This window comes from Rhinopithecus bieti, unplaced genomic scaffold, assembly GCF_001698545.2.
Source record: "Rhinopithecus bieti isolate Rb0 unplaced genomic scaffold, ASM169854v2 scaffold_20175, whole genome shotgun sequence".
NCBI lineage: Eukaryota > Metazoa > Chordata > Mammalia > Primates > Cercopithecidae > Rhinopithecus > Rhinopithecus bieti.
The window spans coordinates 1,352,374-1,370,780 of record NW_016809984.1 but is presented as its reverse complement, the minus strand read 5'-3'; the positions used below and the strand labels follow the sequence as shown (position 1 = coordinate 1,370,780).

Sequence of the window (18,407 nt, the reverse complement as noted above, 5' to 3'; positions counted from 1 at the left end):
TCTCATGAGACTTATTCACCATCACGAGAACAGCATGGGAAAGACCCGCCCCCATGATTCAATTACCTGCCACTCATAACACATGGGAATTCAAGATGAGATTTGGGTGGGGACGCAGCCAAACCATATCAGGCACTAATCCCATTCATGAAGGCTCTACCCTCAGGACCTAACAGCATCCCCAAAATCCCACCTCCAAATACCATCACATTGAGGATAAGGTTTCAATATACAAATTTTGGGGGGACACAAACATTCAGTCTATACCAAATGAGTTTTCTACTTCATTACTCTTTTCAAAGAACAAACTTTTGTTTTTTTCATATATATCAGTCAGAAAAACAACACACTTGAAATAAATGAAGAAAATTTCATAAATAATTTGTAAGTGCTTGGGATTAAAGGAATCAAAATCATTTGAAATTTTATTTATATTTTCCATTGATTTCTTCCATATCTTTATTATCTCGTTCCCTCTAGTCCTTAGTCCAAGGACATTGAAAATTAACTTTTCAGTTTGAAATTTTGCAGATCACCCATGTTCTGCCCTGAAGCCCCAATTTATTTTATCAATCCTATTCAGTTTAGCATTTAGAATGCTTCCAATTTTTCAGTTTTATAAATAACTGTGCAATGAACATCTTTGTAAAAGCAAGTTTACATAGATCTTTAATAGAGATATATTTACAAAGTATAACTGCTATATCAAGATATATACATACATGTTAAAATATGCTGCCAAATTGTCCCTCAGAATATTATACCAATTAGCGCATCCATCTTCAATGTATAAGAATATCCTTTCCCTGTATTCTCAATAAAACCATTATCTTTCATTTTTTAATCTTTGCTACCTGGATAAACACAAATGGTATTACAAAAAAATCACATTTTTATGACTAGTGAGAAATAACAATGTGTTATAAACCATTTATATTGATTCATTTTTTTAATTGCCTCCAAAGCCTTTCTCATTTTGTGTTGGAATGTTATGGTTCTTTTAATAATTTTGTAACAATTAATAATAACTTCTTCTGGTTATATATGCTTAGTTGCAATTTTTTCCTCCATTTATCCATTGCTATTTAAATTTATATGTGTGCTGTTTGTGACATAAAGAAGTTTTAATTTTTTATGTGATCATATATGTTAATAATTTTTGGATGATTTTTGTCCTTTATAGCATAATTAGAAATTTCTTTCATTCCCCAATAATTTATTCATCTATATTTTCTTTGAGCTTTTATGGTTTCATTGCTTACACTTTATTCTTTAATCTACCTCAAATTTAGTAAAGATAATGTGAAGTAAAATCTAATCTTACTATATCCTAAATGGTTAGCCACTTGTTTCAGCAGCATTTATTGAATAATCCTTTTGAAAAGAAGACCACATTTATCATCTGCTAAATTTACATATTTATCTGGTGTTTCAATTCTATTTTCTTTATCTTTTAATTATTCTTTGCAAGTGCAAATATTTAAAATTATTTCTTCTAAATCCTGTCATTTCTGACAACATGAATGAACCTGAGGACATTACGCTAAATGAAATAAGCCAGGCACAGAAAGACAAACACCTCATGATCTCACTTACACGTGGAATCTAAACAATCAAACTCACAGAAGCGGAGTGTAGGATGATAGTTACCAGAGGCTGGGGGCTGGATGGAATCAGGAGATGTTGATCAAAGAGTAGAATGTTGCAGTTCAGTTACACAAGTGGAATAAATAAGTATTTAAGGTGATAGATATATTAATTAGCTTGATTCAATCCTTCCACACTGTATACATATAACATCACGATCACTGTGTACCCCGTAATTTACATTATTATAATTTGTCAAAAGTATAAATAATTTTTCCTAAATAGTAGTGCAATAATAATATTAAGGATAAAAAAATAATATCCATTGTTATATACCAGGTACTCTTGTAAGCCCTTTACATCTATCAATTCATTTAATCTTCATGACAACCTGTGAGGTATATACAGGCCTTCCTTCATAAAGTGATATATATGTTCTTGTAAAACTTTAAATTCTTCAACATCATAGACAAAATATGAGTTTATTTGGGGGTAGGACAGAATAAGGTTGGAAAAGACTATTGAAAACTGATGTAACTTTGTAACCAGAGCACTAACTGAAATTTTAAAAGCTGATAAAATCCTAGAATGATGTATCTCTATAGTCTTTGCACTCAACATCTGTCAATCAATCATTCACAGCCTTTATACTCGGTTTTATGTTTCTTTCAAAGTATAGATCTTTGAGGGAATTAATTTTTAGAGATTAATTTTATTACAGTTAAAAATCTGAACCAGTGTAGGATGACTATAGTTAACAATAATGTATTACATTGTTTCACATAGCTAGGAGGACATTGAATGTTCCCAACACAAAGAAATGATAAATGTTTGAGATGACAGATGTGCTCATTCCCCTGATGTGATCACAATACATTAGGTGGATCAAAACATCACTAGGTACCTCATGAATATACACAATTACTATTTGTCAACTAAAAAAGGTAAAATTTAAAAATCTGAACCAGAGTACAACTGTATCTATCAATACACTTTTTAAAACACAGGAGGAATGTTTTGCTGCTATTTAATCTCTCACATCAAAACTCAACGTAATTACCATGTGAGAATCCTGAGAAAGCCCGGACACGCAGGCTCGCCCCATTGCAAGCTCCCCTAAACGTGCGACATGCAGCAGAGAGTTCAGCTTACTTTCTTAAGATGCCATATACATGCTGAGAGCTCATCTTTAATTGGAGAAACTTTATGCGCGACTCTGGTTCTTTTTTTTTTTTTTTTTTTTTGTTTTTCTTTTCTTTATTGAGAGCGGATCTTGTCCCTGTAGCCCAGAATGGCTAGCCCGCAATTCGTCCCTCAGCAGCGTCCCTGCTGGGTTACATTCCGCATTCTCAACCTGCCTCAGCTCCCGAGTAAGCTGGCACTAACGAGCGAGCGCGCCCTCACCCCCCAACGCGCGCCAGCTAATTTTTTTGATGTATATTCTTAGTAGAGTCGGGCAGGTTTTCACCGTGTTAGCCAGGATGGTCTCGACTCTGACTATGGTCGGCCCGCTAAGCGCGTGCGCTCATGCACAGATTATAGGTGTGAGCCACTGCACCCAGCCGCCTGTTCGTTTCTTTTGTATTCAGTCGAAATGCTCAATTTTCCTGTTTACTGCATTCTCACAAATTCTAATTCACTGGCAATTATTTGTGCTACTTTTTTTCCCTTCAGAGTCATCCCCAATTCTATGACACATTGACTCTTTTAATTCATTTGTGAGTATTGACATCACAATCTCTCCAAATCCTTTAGTTTCAGGATTTTCTTTGATTGTTCAAATATTTCAGAATTTGCTTACTAACCTTATGATAATCAACCACTGAGCCTCCACTGACATTTTAGAATTAACTCTCCATTTGTAATTAATATAAAATACGTTGCTAGCCAGGAAAATATTTCTAAACTTCTCTTCTTGCTGTTACTTGAAAATAAGAACAAAATATTTACTAGAAAAAAAGTCATGCAAAATCTTGTTCTGTATTCTCCTGAGAAATGTCAATCTGATTCTTGATCTGTTCTTTCAAAATTTTATAAATTTCCTTTGACTTCGGTATTCTTAAATCTCTACAATGCGTTTAAGTGTGACGAATTCCTCCCCCTTTATCTGTCTTCTTTGACACCCTTTGAGTCCTTTTAGTCCGTCTTTTTTCATCATTAACTTAATTCAATTCTTGGTCGTTAATTCTTCAAATATTTCGTTCCTTGTGCTCATTTTTTCCATGTCCTTCTGAGGCTCCAGTCATACCTATGAGTGTCCTTTTATTGCTGAGTGCCATTTTGCTTTGCTTTTAAATTTCCCATTCTTTATTACTTCACCACATCTCCTGTGAGAGTTCTAGAGCTGGCCTTCCAGTGCCTCAGTTCCACACCAGGAGCTGTACCCATTCCGCTGCTTAATTCAATGGCAGAATAATTTATTTCACCTAATTTAAAAATGCGTATTTCAGAAGCCAAAGGGAAACCAGGCTTTTCCTCACCCCAGGGCCTGTCAGCTAGGGCAGGCCTGTGATCTAGAATCAGCCAGCCAAAAATCCCACCCAGGATGGCTCAAAGAGACACAGTCTCAGAGGCCGTGGCAGTGTCAAGGACACAATACTAACAGCTGAACGGGAGAGGCGGTGCCAGCATCAGTCCCTGTAGTGTGACTTGATTGTGTTCTTGTTTATTTAACCCCTCTTGGTTCCCATTCTGGGGTGGATTCTCCAGCCTTCTCCTTGGTTCTATAATCTAGCCAATTTCCTTTCAATAGTGTATTTTTTCCTGAAGTCGTATGAAGTTGGACTATGTTGTTCATAACTGATACCATAGGTGACAGAAGTTGGGATATGGGAGAAGTGCAGGACAGGTGAAGCACTAATTTCTTCCTCCTACATAGTTGGGACTCTGTGGATACTGTCATAAGGCACGGTTCAAAAAAGCAAGGTAGAAAATATATTACTTACAATTGTAAAAGTAATGACTGTTAGAACGACAAAATAAAACTAATCAAATCTAGGAGAGGAAAATGGATTGGGGTAAAATGAGATAGTCCCCAAACCTGATGAATGGGACTCAAAGGCTACAGTTTAAAGCTGATAAGACAAGTGCGAGAACCAAAATCTTACTATTTAGAGTCATAAAAAATAACCAATAAAAGAACTAACACAAGTGATAAGATACAATTCTATCCAGTCTGTGGGACTAATAATGGAAGGTGGGAGGGAAAAACGTTGCTGTTCATTTTCTATCTTTCTGTCGTTTTCAAATCATTTTTAGCCATGCTCATATATCACATTTTTAACACTTCACATCTCTCAGCTACACCACCACAGAGCATATCACATAATTAAATGTAAGGCCATTAATATCTACACATACACACACACACACACACACACGGATCCAGCTGCAACTCTAAGAATGCAAATTACAAAAGATTCAATTACATAAGAATCAATTCAAGAGTATATATTTGCCTTCGGATTTGTTTTCTTTGCTAAAACACAAAGCAGTCTCATACCCATCATAAGGTAAACTGTGTACAGAAAAAGAAGAAAATCAAATCCCAAAAGGTGATGTGGAAAATGCAATAATTTTTTCTGCTTTATTGAGGAATGATTGACAAAAAGGGTATATATCTACAGTACACAACGTGTTTTGACATATGTATACACTGTGAAATGATTACCACAATCAAGTTAACATATCCACCACCTCACAATTATCTTTGTTGTTGTTGTTAGCAAAAACATTTAGCATCTACTCTCTCGCAAATTTCAAGTATATGATATGGTTCTATTAACTATAGTCACTATGCTGTACGTTAGATCTTCAGAGCTTATTCACTCTGCCTAACAGAAACTGTACCCTTTGATAAACATCTCCTCATTTCTCCCATGCTCCCAGCCCCTGGCAACCACCATCCTACTCTCTGCTTCTGTGAGTTTGGCTTTTTGAAATTCCACACATCTGTGGTATCTTACAGTATTTGTCTTTCTGTATGTGGCTTTTTTCAGTTAGCATAATGGTCCTCCAGGTTCATCCACATTTTTTCAAATGACAGGATTTCCTTCTTTTTTAAAGCCGAATAATATTCCATTTTGTGTGTATACATACATATATACATATACATATGTACACCACATTTTCTTTATCTGTTCAAATGTTAAAATGTGATATTTGAGCATGCCTAAAAACCATTTGAACAGTACAGAAAAGTAGAAAATGAAACAGATACACATACATGTACACACTATATTTTCCTCATCTGTTCATTTGTTGATGGACACTTAGGTTGATTCCATACCTTGTCATTAAGAAAAGCAGATCATAAACTTTGATCTGTTGTGATTTTAGATCTTAGATCCCATCAATACCAAATCTGAAAGATTAGTTGCTTATTGCCTGTGTGTAAAAATACTCATAAACTTGAGGGAAGTTCCACAGGCTAATCCTAATTTGAAGTCTTATAAGTATGAACAATGAGATACTTAGGATTTACTGGAAAGAGCACAAGACTCGGAGTCAAAAAATTTGGGTCTGCCCCATCTCCATTATTTACAAGTTCATGATCTTGGGCAAATCATCACTCCAGCCTGAGTTTTGTCACCTATGAATTGGGGATAAAATTGCTAACTGCATAGGGTTGCTATTAAAATCAAATGAGATAATGGACTATATATGAGATTGGTAAAATGTAAAGCCCAATACAAATGTTAAATACTGTTGTGACTATTACAACAACTGGTCACAAAGGACATCTGTAAAAAAAGTAGAAATGGCATAATGAAAATTCATCCTAATAAAAAAAATATAACCAAGCACAAGCACCTTTCTTTTTAAAAGGAATGAATATGATCCTTTCCAGGACACAAAATATGGTACTTGACCTCACACAGCTCACAATGGCAGTGGAACCAGTCTGCTGCTGTGTGATGACTGATATCCACACGTGCCCAGCAGGTATCTCAATTCTCAGCTTCAGGTAAGAAAAAGATATGTTTGAGAGAATATATTAATGAACAGATTTTCACTTCCTTGATCACAGGAAGTGAAAAAAAAAGTTTAAGAACATCAAGTGTTGTCCTTTGGATTTCAGATTCCCTGGAACTGAAACAAAGAAGGCTAGAAAGAAGGTAGAGAAAGAGGGGCGTAGAAGAGTCTGTAGAAAGAGGCATGGGGTTCCAAGGAGGGAAGGACAAAGCTAGCTCGTTAGGAAAGTAGTATGTTGTAAAGGAAAGAGCCCTGGACCAGGAGTCAAGAAACAGCTCCAGTCCCAGCACTGCCAGAGGCTCTCTATGAAACCCTGGGCAGGCCACTGCCCCTCTCTGGGCCTCGGTTTCTTTACCTATAATACAAAGGAGGCATCATAAAACCAGTTAGAGCAGCTACTCAATCATTTACAAAATATGTATTAAGTGTTTATTATGCGATAGGCAGTGTTCTAGTCACAGAGACATGGGAGAAAATAAAAACAGACATGGTTCCTGCTGCCATGGATCTGGCATTCTAAATGATCTCACTCCAACTCAAAGACCTGGCACACTAGAACTGACTGTGGGCTGTGGTGAGGCCACAGTAGACAGGCACAATGGCTAAATGACTGAAGAGTAGACAGCATGCCTCTTCAAAGGCAGTCTATTTTTTTTAAGCAGAAGCAAGTGCTCCTCACTCTCATGTTGCCCCACTCCAGGTCCTGGGCCTCGGAGCTTAATACAGATCATGGCATCCAACAGACTTTTATTCTGAAAGCCAAGGTTAGGGCTCAAAGAAACTTCCAGAAATATAAAGATGTTTTGTTTTGTTTTTCAGTTAGATAATTAGACTCATTACAACAGAGAAATGGGGACATTATCTGATACTTTTTAAAAAGCATATCTAAAATGACTAACATTAATGTACAGGTGAAATTTCATACAAATTAATGATCACTGTAATTGTTCCTAATCTCTGTTTTCTATACTAGGAAAAACACAATTTATATATGAATTATTTGCTACATATAGACAGAATTGTTCCTAATCTCTGTTTTCTATAATAGGAAAAAACACGATTTATATATGAATTATTTGCTATACGTAGAGAGAATATAATACCTCTTTTACCAAACATGAAGCCCTAGCCTTGATTTCTGTGGTACATTAAAAAAATGTACTTTGCATTGCCAAAAGAGAAATAGTATTGAGTTTTGATCTGTATTTTCTGTTGCTCATTCATTAAATTGGTGTAAAAGAAGGAAAATCTTAAAAGACATGGAAGGCAGCTCCCTTATAGACAGCTATCAAAAGAGCGTCCCAAGAGTGCCCAGACCACACTTTTCTTCCCAGATCATGGGCCCCAGCATCTCCGAGCACACACTGTCTTCCACAGGATCTTCTGACAAGTCTGCTTCACCCTAGGAATCCCCATGATCAATATGAGAGAATGAAGAGAAGGATAGGCCGCCATGAGTGTCTCCCAGATGAAGACACTGGTGAGATCAGGAGGATAAGTCTTGGAGGTGATGGAGAAGGGGCTGGCCACGATATAAACCAGGTGAAGTAAGAGGAAGCAGCCCAAGGACTTCAGGGCAGTGATGTGAGCCTTGGCCCGGGCATCCCTCCTACCAGCTGAATGGACCTTCATCTTCTTGTGGTGTGTATACAAAGAGACAATCAGCATCCCAGAGGAAACAAGAAACATCACTAAAGGCAAATAACTTCCAGAATTGAGCTGAAATACATACAGGTACTGCCAGTGTTCAAAGGGATAACGAATGCTGCTGTTTCCTTGGGGAGGATGATGGACCGTTAAGCCAAATTTGACTGTAAGTAACAAATTGATTATAAAGTAGCCCAGAAGGCACCAGAGACTCAGGTTACAGGCCCTCTGCTTCAGCCACAAGTAGGCAGGGCGATCAAAGGTGGTGATCTTCTTGCAATAGAAGACACTGAGGAAGGTGGCAAACCACAAGCTGGCCTGGCTTACCAGGACCCAGAAGACACTAAGGTAGCGGAGCCAACGGCTGCTCTGGAAAAGTGGAAACAAGCTTAAGTCCAAAATGATCAGCCACTGCAGGAGAAACCGGCAGCCAGCCAGGCCCAAGATAATGAGGTTATATGAGGACCAGCTGAATTTTCTGATCCATTCTCTAAAACTCCAGACCACAAGGACTCCGTTTCCAATTAAACCGATGAGAAATTCAATCACGGCCACCAGCATCAGCAGTCCTAGGCCAGCGCTCAGCATGACGGGGGAGGGGAGGCTCTCACTGCTCCTGGCTGAGCTCAGATCGCCTAGCAGTGATAACACACCAGGGTAAATTTGCACACCACAAAATCTGGATTTGGCCTTGTCCTTCCGTAATCTGTCTTCAAGCAAGACTGAACAGCTGTGATGAGGAACAGAGAGGCTGAAAGTTACGATACCATCTGTATTTGCATCTACATGAATGAACTCTGGGTGTAGACCCAGAGATTGCCAACAGTACCATAGACACTGGCTCTCCATCTCAAAGGTCATGGGCCAAAGTCTAGACACCAGGATATAATGTAACAAGGCCCCTCAACAAGAAAGACCAAATCAAAACATGCTCAGGTGCTATATAGTGCCAGTTATGAGCTCATATATATATATAAAGAAATTTTATTTTCATAAAAACAACATTGGGCCGGGCATGGTGGCTCACACCTGTAATCCCAACACTTTGGGAGGCCAAGGCGGGTGGATCACCCGAGGCCAGGAGTTTGAGACCAGCCTGGCCAACATGGTGAAACCCCATCTCTACTAAAAATATAAAAATTATCCAGGCGTGGTGGCGGCTGCCTGTAGTCCCAGCTACTTGGGAGGCTGAGGCAGGAGAATCACTTGAACCCAGGAGATGGAAACTGCAGTGAGCCGAGACTGCACCACTGCACTCCAGCCTGGGCGACAGAGCAAGACTCTATCTCCAAAAAAAACAGAAAGAAAAAAAAGTAAGCATGCTGAGAATTCTCTGTGAAGCTGTAGGCAGGCAGGCCACTGCCCCTCTCTGGGCCTCAGTTGCTCTACTAGTAACTGAATGGATTGGAGGACTAGATTTCCATTCCTTCGGATTAAATTTACAGAGTGCTTATTTTGTGTCAAACTAGTGTACTAGGCACTGGGGATGATGCCACTGTAATACACAGTCCCTGCCTCCAGGTGGCATTCATTGTACATCATCTCCACCCAGCTGCAAGACCTAGCACTCTAAAACTCTGGCTGTAGGCTATGGAGGGGCAGAGAAGGTCACGATCTTCTACTGGCCTAAAAATCTAGATGATGCTTGAACCTGTCCAAAAACAGTGTTTCTTTGACGACTTTCTGATAGAGACATAGTGCCTCTCTCTGCCCACCTGCCCCAATCTAGCCTGGCAGTGGAATTTGCCACAGATCCTGGTAGCCAACTGGCATGTTTCCAGGAAGCTAGTCTGGTGTCAAAAAATCAAAGTATCCAGAAATATAAAGAAAGGTTTTTGACAGACTACTTTACTACCAGTGTTGAGAGGCTAAACCACATAGAAAATTGAGATAATAATTTAGCTAATTCCACTACGAAAAGTGCTTGCCTAAAAAATATCCAGCAATTAACATACAGGTTCACCTCTTTTTAAAATACATTAGTTTCAAACTATAGCTATTTTCTACTTCCTTTTATCAAAAACATAGCGTATTGGCAAGGAAAATTGGATTATCTGCAGTAATTTTTTAAAATGTGATACTTTCCATGCAAAATATGAAAACTCAGTTTTGACTTCAGTAGTTTATTAAAACGATGTGATTTGCTTATAGAGCAGTAAGGTCCAGTTTCTAGCCTGTTTTTCATGTTACCCTTTCATTTTGTTTCAAAATCAAAGAAGAAATGAGAAGAATTGAAAATAAAAGTTTTATTTTTCTAAAATCTAGTGATTTCTACTGTTGTCAATGATACAGTTAAGGACCTGATTAGATCCTTCTCCCAAGCCATGGCCTCTAAGATTTCCAAACACATATCAACTCCTACAGAATTCTCTGACAAGTCTGATTCCTCATAACCATTACAGCAGAGGAAAGTGAAGTATAGACAGCCATGAGTATGCAGAGATGGCAAGAATGGTGAGATCAGAAGGAGATTAGGTTATGGAAAAGTGGCTGGCCAAGGCAGAAACCATGTAAAAGGGGAAGTTCAGAGCAATGAGCACCTTGGCTCGAGCCTCCTCCTTACAGCTGTGTGGTCCTCCATCTTCCTGTAATGTCTATACAAAAAGACAAGTGGAGCAGAAACATCACAAATAGCAACCAGTTTCCTGCACTGGACTGCGATCTATAAAAATAACAGATTTAAAATGGGCTGCAGGATGTTGCTGTTTCCTGTTAATGGTTTTAAAGCATCCAGCCAACAGAAGCTGAGAAATAAAAGTGATCTTGAAAGACACTAGCAAAACCAAAACCCGGCCTTTTCAGCTACAAGAAGTCAGTGGGGCAAAGGTCATGATCTCCATGCAGCAGAAGCCACTGAAGAAAGTGGCAAACCGCATGTTGGCCTGGCTTACCAGGACTCAGAAGACATCAAGATAATAAAGCCAACCACTGCTCTGGGAACGTGGAAACAGACTTACGTCCAACATGATCAGCCTGAGTAGGAGAAAGTGGCTACTTACCAGAATCATGAGGATTTATAGGAACTTCTTACATTTTTTTTTTTTTTGACCCATTCTCTAAAACTCCAGACCACAGGGACTCCATTTCCAACCAGGCCAATGAGAAATTCAGCCACTGCAATGGGCATCAGCAATCCCAGGGCAGCAGCCAACGTGGCTGGGGAGGGGAGGGTCTCAGTGCTGAATCAGGAGGTGCCCTGCTTTAGTGCTGATTAACATGTACTGCTCCCAGCTGTGTCAGAATCCCTGAGGATGGTATTAGTATCATGGCAGAGCATTCCACTTCTCACGACTCAGATTTTGTTACTGTCTGAAATCCCTTCTCTGGTAAAGATGTTACAACTGTGAACAGAAGAAACGTTCTTGAAGGTAACAATCCCTCCTTCACTTACATCTACCTGACACTGGCCTGAGATCTGAGATTAGGTACAGAGACACAATTACAGAATGGCCTTCCGAAGGAAAGAAATAAACTCCAGACAGCCTAGAGCACAGTCTCCTGAAATCCTACTTCCACCTGACCTAACTCCACAAAACCTAAGTCAGACATTCTGAGAATTTAAACAGTGGCAAATGCAAGGCAACTCATGTTATATAACGGGAAAGCATGGGCTGGGCGCAGTGGCTCACACCTGTAATCCCAGCACTTTGGGAGGCCAAGGCAGGTGGATCGCTTGAGGTTAGGAATTCGAGACCATCCTGGCCAACATGGTAAAACCTCGTCTCTACTAAAAATACAAAAATTAGCTGGGTGTGGTGGCACAGGCCTGTAGTCCCAGCTACTCAGGAGGCTGAGGCAGGAGAATTGCTTGAACCCGGGAGGTAGAGATTGCAGTGAGCCGAGATCGCACCATTGCACTCCAGCCTGGCAACAGAGCGAGACTCCATCTCAAAACAAAAAAAAAAGGGGAAAGCATGACATTTGTCAATTATTTAACCAACATTTATTAATGACCACTATGTGCTAGTCCTCTGTTCCAAGCTCTTGGGATACAGTGGAAAGAAACAAAGTTGCTGCTCTCATGGAGCTTACGTTCTGGTGGACGAGGCAAGTAATTAATGGTTTTAATATGTTTGTAATTTGAATATATAAACATGAGAGCTATATTTACACCTATGCAAAGGCTTATTGCAATAACAATGAAAACAAATGGAAGGATAGGGTGAGCAAACAAGCAAAAACAAGGAGAATACAGGATAAATATCAACTGCTGAATAACAAATTCTAGGAGAGGTGAGGCAGGAGAGAAATCTGTGAACCACGGCTGCTACTTCATCTCCACACAGAACTGTTCAGCCTATCGGCATCCACACCAAGAGCTGCAATGAAGGGGTGTATGTGCAGAGTAACAGCCTCCATGCCATCCACTTTACCAGAGCAACAGTATGGTTTTTACTTTTGACACAACCAAAATGTGCCTGCCATTATACTACCATAAGTCTTTCTACCAAAGTCCCTTCTATTCATGCTCCTATTCCCCACTGCTCTGAGCCCTCAGCTACTTTAGCAGTACCTGAACCAAGAAAAGAAAGCTGATGAAAGATCAAGTGGGATACAAGCATCCAAAGAGACCCTCCTACGGGCAAGTTATGGCTTTATACTCAGCGTCAACAGAGCAGTCTATAATAAGAATATTAAAAAGAATGAAACAAAGAATCATTGGTTTCCAAAACCTGGCACTTTCACCCAAAAAATCACCCTGTCCTTCTACCACTCAGTACAGTTCCATCTTCCATCCCCTATTGTACATCTCTCTTGCAAATCTTCTGTATTCCTGTACTCAAGACTTCTTAAAATGCTTCTCAGACTTGTTCCTATTTTGCCACTAGATGGCGTCAAGGCAACGCCTCTGTAGAAGATGTGGCCGTAAACCTTAATGAGCTGAATTAGTTCAGATATTCAGAAACTGAACAGATCAAGCATGTTTTTAATAAGCATGTGTAACAAGAACACAATTTATAAATGTACACAAATTTACAGTCTTGTCAGCTTCCTTCCTCACAAACATGAAGAAGAGAAGTCTTGCTCACCAGTCATTGCGGCCTTTTTGGTGCTGCAATTTAGGCGTTCGGAGACAGGAGGAAGCGCAAACTACACCGTGGAGGGTGCTGTGTGCAGCAAAGACCACAATTCTGAAGAACAAGATGACCAGTATCGGCAACGTTGCTCAGGGCAGGGAAGTGAATACAGTAAAAGCGGACTAGTGAGGAGACTGCAGATGAGAGAGCGGGAGTCTCTATGCTATGCAATGCTATGCTATGCCATGCCATGCCATGCCATGCCATGCCATGCCATGCCATGCTATTCTATTTTGCATTCTATCTATCTAGTTCGTATCGAGTCTCTCCTGCTGTCTGGAGTGCAGTGGCGGGATCTCAGCCTCACTGCAAAGCTGCCGCCTCCGTGGGTTTACGCCATTCTCGACTGCCTCAGCCGCGTATGTCTACTTCTGATTCTATTCTATTCTGATTCTATGTGCTATTGCTATTCATTCTCAGTTTTCTATTCTATTCTATTCTATCTATTCTATTCTGAGTCTCCCTCTGTCTGGAGTGCAGTGGCGGGATCTCAGCTCACTGCAAGCTCCGCCTCCCGGGTTTACGCCATTCTCCTGCCTCAGCCTCCCAAGTAGCTGGGACTACAGGCGCCCGCCGCCACGCCCCGCTACTTTTTTGTATTTTTTAGTAGAGACGGGATTTCACCGTGTTATCCAGGATAGTCTCGATCTCCTGACCTCGTGATCCACCCGCCTCGGCCTCCGAGAGTGCTGGGATTACAGGCGTGAGCCACCGCACCCGGCCCGGGGAGTTACTTTTGTGTGCTTTTATGAATACGAAATTTGGAGGACTGAGAATTTTTAACTATTGCAGGCAAAATGTGGGGAACCCTCCAGGAGGTGCAGCATAATTTCCCTCCCTCTGAGTTTGTACTGGTCATAATGACTTGCTCCCAACGAACCAAGTGTGGAAATGGGGGAAAAAATCGTAACTTTACAATGTTCCTGGCAGACATCACCTTCACCAAGTGATCAAGGTTAACGTCACCAGTGACCAGTCATGTTGATACCACAGAACTCCTAACGTGATGAGTAGGGCACGTTACCTCAGTCTAACTGAGAAAAATATCAGACAAACCCAAACTGAGGGACGTTCTACAAAATGCCTGGATAGTAATCTTTAAAACTGGCAGGGTAATTTTAAAAAGAGCTGAGAAACCGACGCAGACTAGAGATACTAAATGCAACCATACCATGGCAATGGTAAGCTATAAATATTAGCAGAAACTGGGTGAGGATGATGTTTGAACTCTCTGTACTCATTCTGCAACTTTTCTATAAAATATTATAAAATACAATGAAATAAAAACATTTTCAAAATTTAAATAAAACTCAGATATAATAATTACATTTTTAGCATTGAGAATTACATTTTTAGCATTTAGCAATGAGAATTGTGGATATCCAGAAGACGCTGAGGTGTTCCCATAACATTGCAAGATCATGCTAAGGAAAGGGTCAAGCAGCACAGACTACAGACAGGGCTTTCTGAGTGTCTGCCCATCCAAGGCAAAGAGTTCACATGTTCATGCTAGTACCGGCCCTCAATGGGACACAGGCCTCAAGGCTAGCTTTCTGTTACATGTATTAATCAATGGGGCACTTGTGGCCATGCAGAGAAAGGCAATGCGTTTTGAAGTCAGACAGATTTGGGGGGTGCTCCCAGCTCAACCAGTTAGCAGCTAGGTCTTTAGACAAGCCAATTAACCCCTCTGAGCTTCAGTTGCCCCTCTATAAAAATGATAATGTTTACTTCACAGGGCTATTGTGATGATAAAACAAATTACCTAGCCTGTTGCTTCCTAAATAGTCTAATTAGTGTTATTTTTCTTTCCTTCCCTGGTGATTTCTCTCCCTAACTACTACTTTCAATAAAGTCAGAGAACACCTGAAGTCTGTTATTCACAGTATGCAAATCCAGGATGAACTGAGCTACTGATTCTAGACACAGGTGTCCAGTTCTGAATAATTCCAGAATGTCTGGAAAGCATGAATAAAGAGGAGACTGATTAATCCAGGCCTTTAAAACACATAGAAGTCAAAGATGTAAAGGGGTAGGTGGGAGTTAGGAGAGGTCTTTTCTGAGTAATATCAATGTTTACTATTTCTTCTCTTGAGATACCTGGAGTTCAGATCATAACCATAGTCATTGTCGCATCTGTGAAAGCAGCAAAATCAAGACAAATAATTTTTCCATATTTAAAATAGGTCAGAAATGTTATCAGACCAATCAAGTATGCACCTGTGTTTAGATATCTCATTTGCAAGCTAGCTGTGCACACACCCAGTCATTTGCCCAGAGCTCCTGACTCCTTCCTGCTGACCCAAGGCAGAGTTGCAGTCACCCCATTTCCCAGACCCCATATATCCACATAGACATAACACAGAGGACAATCATAACCTGGTGAAGTGATGTTGACCTCACACCTCCACCAGGCATGGGGAGGAAGGTGTACAGACTGCACCCCTCCTCCTGCTATTGACCTTACCCTCATGTCTCCTGTTTCCTCTCCTCTTCTCCCACCCCCATTAACCCATGTCACTCTCTTGTTAATTTCTATGCCAGGCAAATTCTTACACAAACATGGAATTTCTTTTCACACTATTTTCCTCATGGAGTAAAACTGGCCTTGGGGTCTTCTCTTAGAGGGGGAAATAAATGTATATCTGTGCCTTTCCTTAGACCACAATATCCAAATCCCTAGGGAGTTTTGTCAAATTCCACTTCCCCCTTCCACTCCCACACTCAGAAGGAATGAAAACAGGGTATATAAAATGTGAAAAGTAAAAATTCCCAACAGACTCTGACATACTTCTCACCCTCCTGGCTCTCTTTGAGAACCAGTGAACTAGACTAGATGATCCATCTCCAGTTTTAACTTGTAAAAAAAAATTATATTATTGGAAAATTTATTTTAAATGCCTTCAGTAAGCTTCAATTTCACCTGAAGACTGTAGCTTTTGACGCTACCTTAAAAGTTACATTCCGTTCAAGCTTTAAAAGACCCTTTTCTAGTAATCTTTTCTCTTTTTTAAACAATTGAAAATGGTTCATCAACAGAAGGCTAGTAACAATTATCAAGGAAACCCAAAGCCAGACATGTTTAGAAATGTTTAAATGAAATTTAAGCGATATAAAGAAGCTTTTAAAATCCCTGAAATTTTTGAGGGGAGGTTCCAAGATGGCCAAATAGGAACAGCTCCAGTTTACAGCTCCCAGTGTGAGCGACGCAGAAGACGGGTGATTTCTGCATTTCCAACTGAGGTACCGGGTTCATCTCACTGGGGCTTGTCAGACAGTGGGTGCAGGACAGGGGTTGCAGCCCATGGACCGTGAGCCAAAGCAGGGCGAGGCATCACCTCACCCAAGGAGCACAAGGGGTCAGGGAATTCCCTTTCCTAGCCAAGGGAAGCCTTGACAGAGGGTACCTGGAAAATTGGGTCACTCCCAACCTAATACTGCGCTTTTCCAACGGTCTTAGCAAATGGCACACCAGGAGATTATATCCCGCACCTGGCTCGGAGGGTCCCATGCCCACGGAGCCTTGCTCACTGCTAGCACAGCAGTCTGAGATCAAACTGCAAGGCAGCAGCAAGGCTGGGGGAGGGGCGCCCGCCATTGCTGAGGCCTGAGTAGGTAAACAAAGAGGCAAGGAAGCTGGAACTGGGTGGAGCCCACCACAGCTCAAGAAGGTCTGCCTGCCTTTGTAGGCTTCACCTCTGGGGGCAGGGCATAGCTGAACAAAAGGCAGCAGAAACTTCTGCAGACTTAAATGTCCCTGTCTGACAGCTTTGAAGAGAGTAGTAGTTCTCCCAGCATGGAGTTTGAGATCTGAGAACGGACAGACTGCCTCCTCAAGTGGGTCCCTGACTCCCGAGAAGCCTAATTTGGAGGCACCTCCCAGTAGGGGCTGACTGACACCTCATATGGCCGGGTGCCCTTCTGAGATGAAGCTTCCAGAGGAACGATCAGGCAGCAACATTTCCCGTTCTGCAATATTTGCAGTTCTGCAGCCTCCACTGGCGATACCCAGGCAAACAGGGTCTGCAGTGGACCTCCAGCAAACTCCAACAGACCTGCAGCTGAGGGTCCTGACTGTTAGAAGGAAAACTAACAAACAGAAAGGACCTCCACACCAAAACCCCATCTGTATGTCACCATCATCAAAGACAAAAGGTAAATAAAACCACAAAGATGGGGAGAAACCAGAGCAGAAAAGCTGAAAATTCTAAAAATCAGAGTATCTCTTCTCCCCCAAAGGATTGCAGCTCCTTGCCAGCAATAGAACAAAGCTGGATGGAGAATGAGTTTGACAAGTTGAGAGAAGAAGGCTTCAGAAGATTGGTCATAACAAACTTCTCCGGCCTAAAGGAGGATATTCAAACCCATCGCAAAGAAGCTAAAAACCTTGAAAAAAGATTAGACGAATGGCTAACTAGAATAACCAGTGTAGAGAAGTCCTTACATGACCTGATGGAACTGAAAACCATGGCACAAGAACTACATGACAAATACACAAGCTTCAGTAACCCATTCGATCAACTGGAAGAAAGGGCATCAGTGATTGAAGATCAAATGAATGAAATGAAGCGAGAAGAGAAGTTTAGAGAAAAAAGAGTAAAAAGAAATGAACAAAACCTCCAAGAAATATGGGACTATGTGAAAAGATCAAATCTATGTCTGATTGGTATACCTGAAAGTGACAGGGAGAATGAAACCAAGCTGGAAAACACTCTGCAGGATATTATCCAGGAGAACTTCCCGAACCTAGCAAGGCAGGCCAACACTCAAATTCAGGAAATACAGAGAACGCAACAAAGATTATCCTCGAGAAGAGCAACTCTAAGACACATAATTGTCAGATTCACCAAAGTTGAAATGAAGGAAAAATTGTTAAGGGCAGCCAGAGAGAAAGGTCAGGTTACACACAAAGGGAAGCCCATCAGACTAACAGTGGATCTCTTGGCAGAAACTCTACAAGCCAGAAGAGAGTGGGGGCCAATATTCAACATTCTTAAAAGAAAATAATTTTTAACCTAGAATTTCATATCCAGCCAAACTAAGCTTTCATGACTGAAGGAGAAATAAAATCTTTTACAGACAAGCAAATGCTGAGAGATTTTGTCACCATCAGGCCTGCCT

The 18,407-nt window shown here is 40.7% G+C and overlaps 1 protein-coding gene across 1 annotated transcript; it reads right to left on the bottom strand.

Moving 5' to 3' along the window:
- Positions 1-7,672: 7,672 nt before the first annotated feature.
- TAS2R5 (taste 2 receptor member 5) lies at positions 7,673-9,006 on the bottom strand. The gene has a single exon (XM_017891037.1). The coding sequence runs from the start codon at positions 8,794-8,796 to the stop codon at positions 7,897-7,899; it is 900 nt and encodes a 299-aa protein (XP_017746526.1). The 5' UTR covers positions 8,797-9,006; the 3' UTR covers positions 7,673-7,896.
- Positions 9,007-18,407: the final 9,401 nt, after the last annotated feature.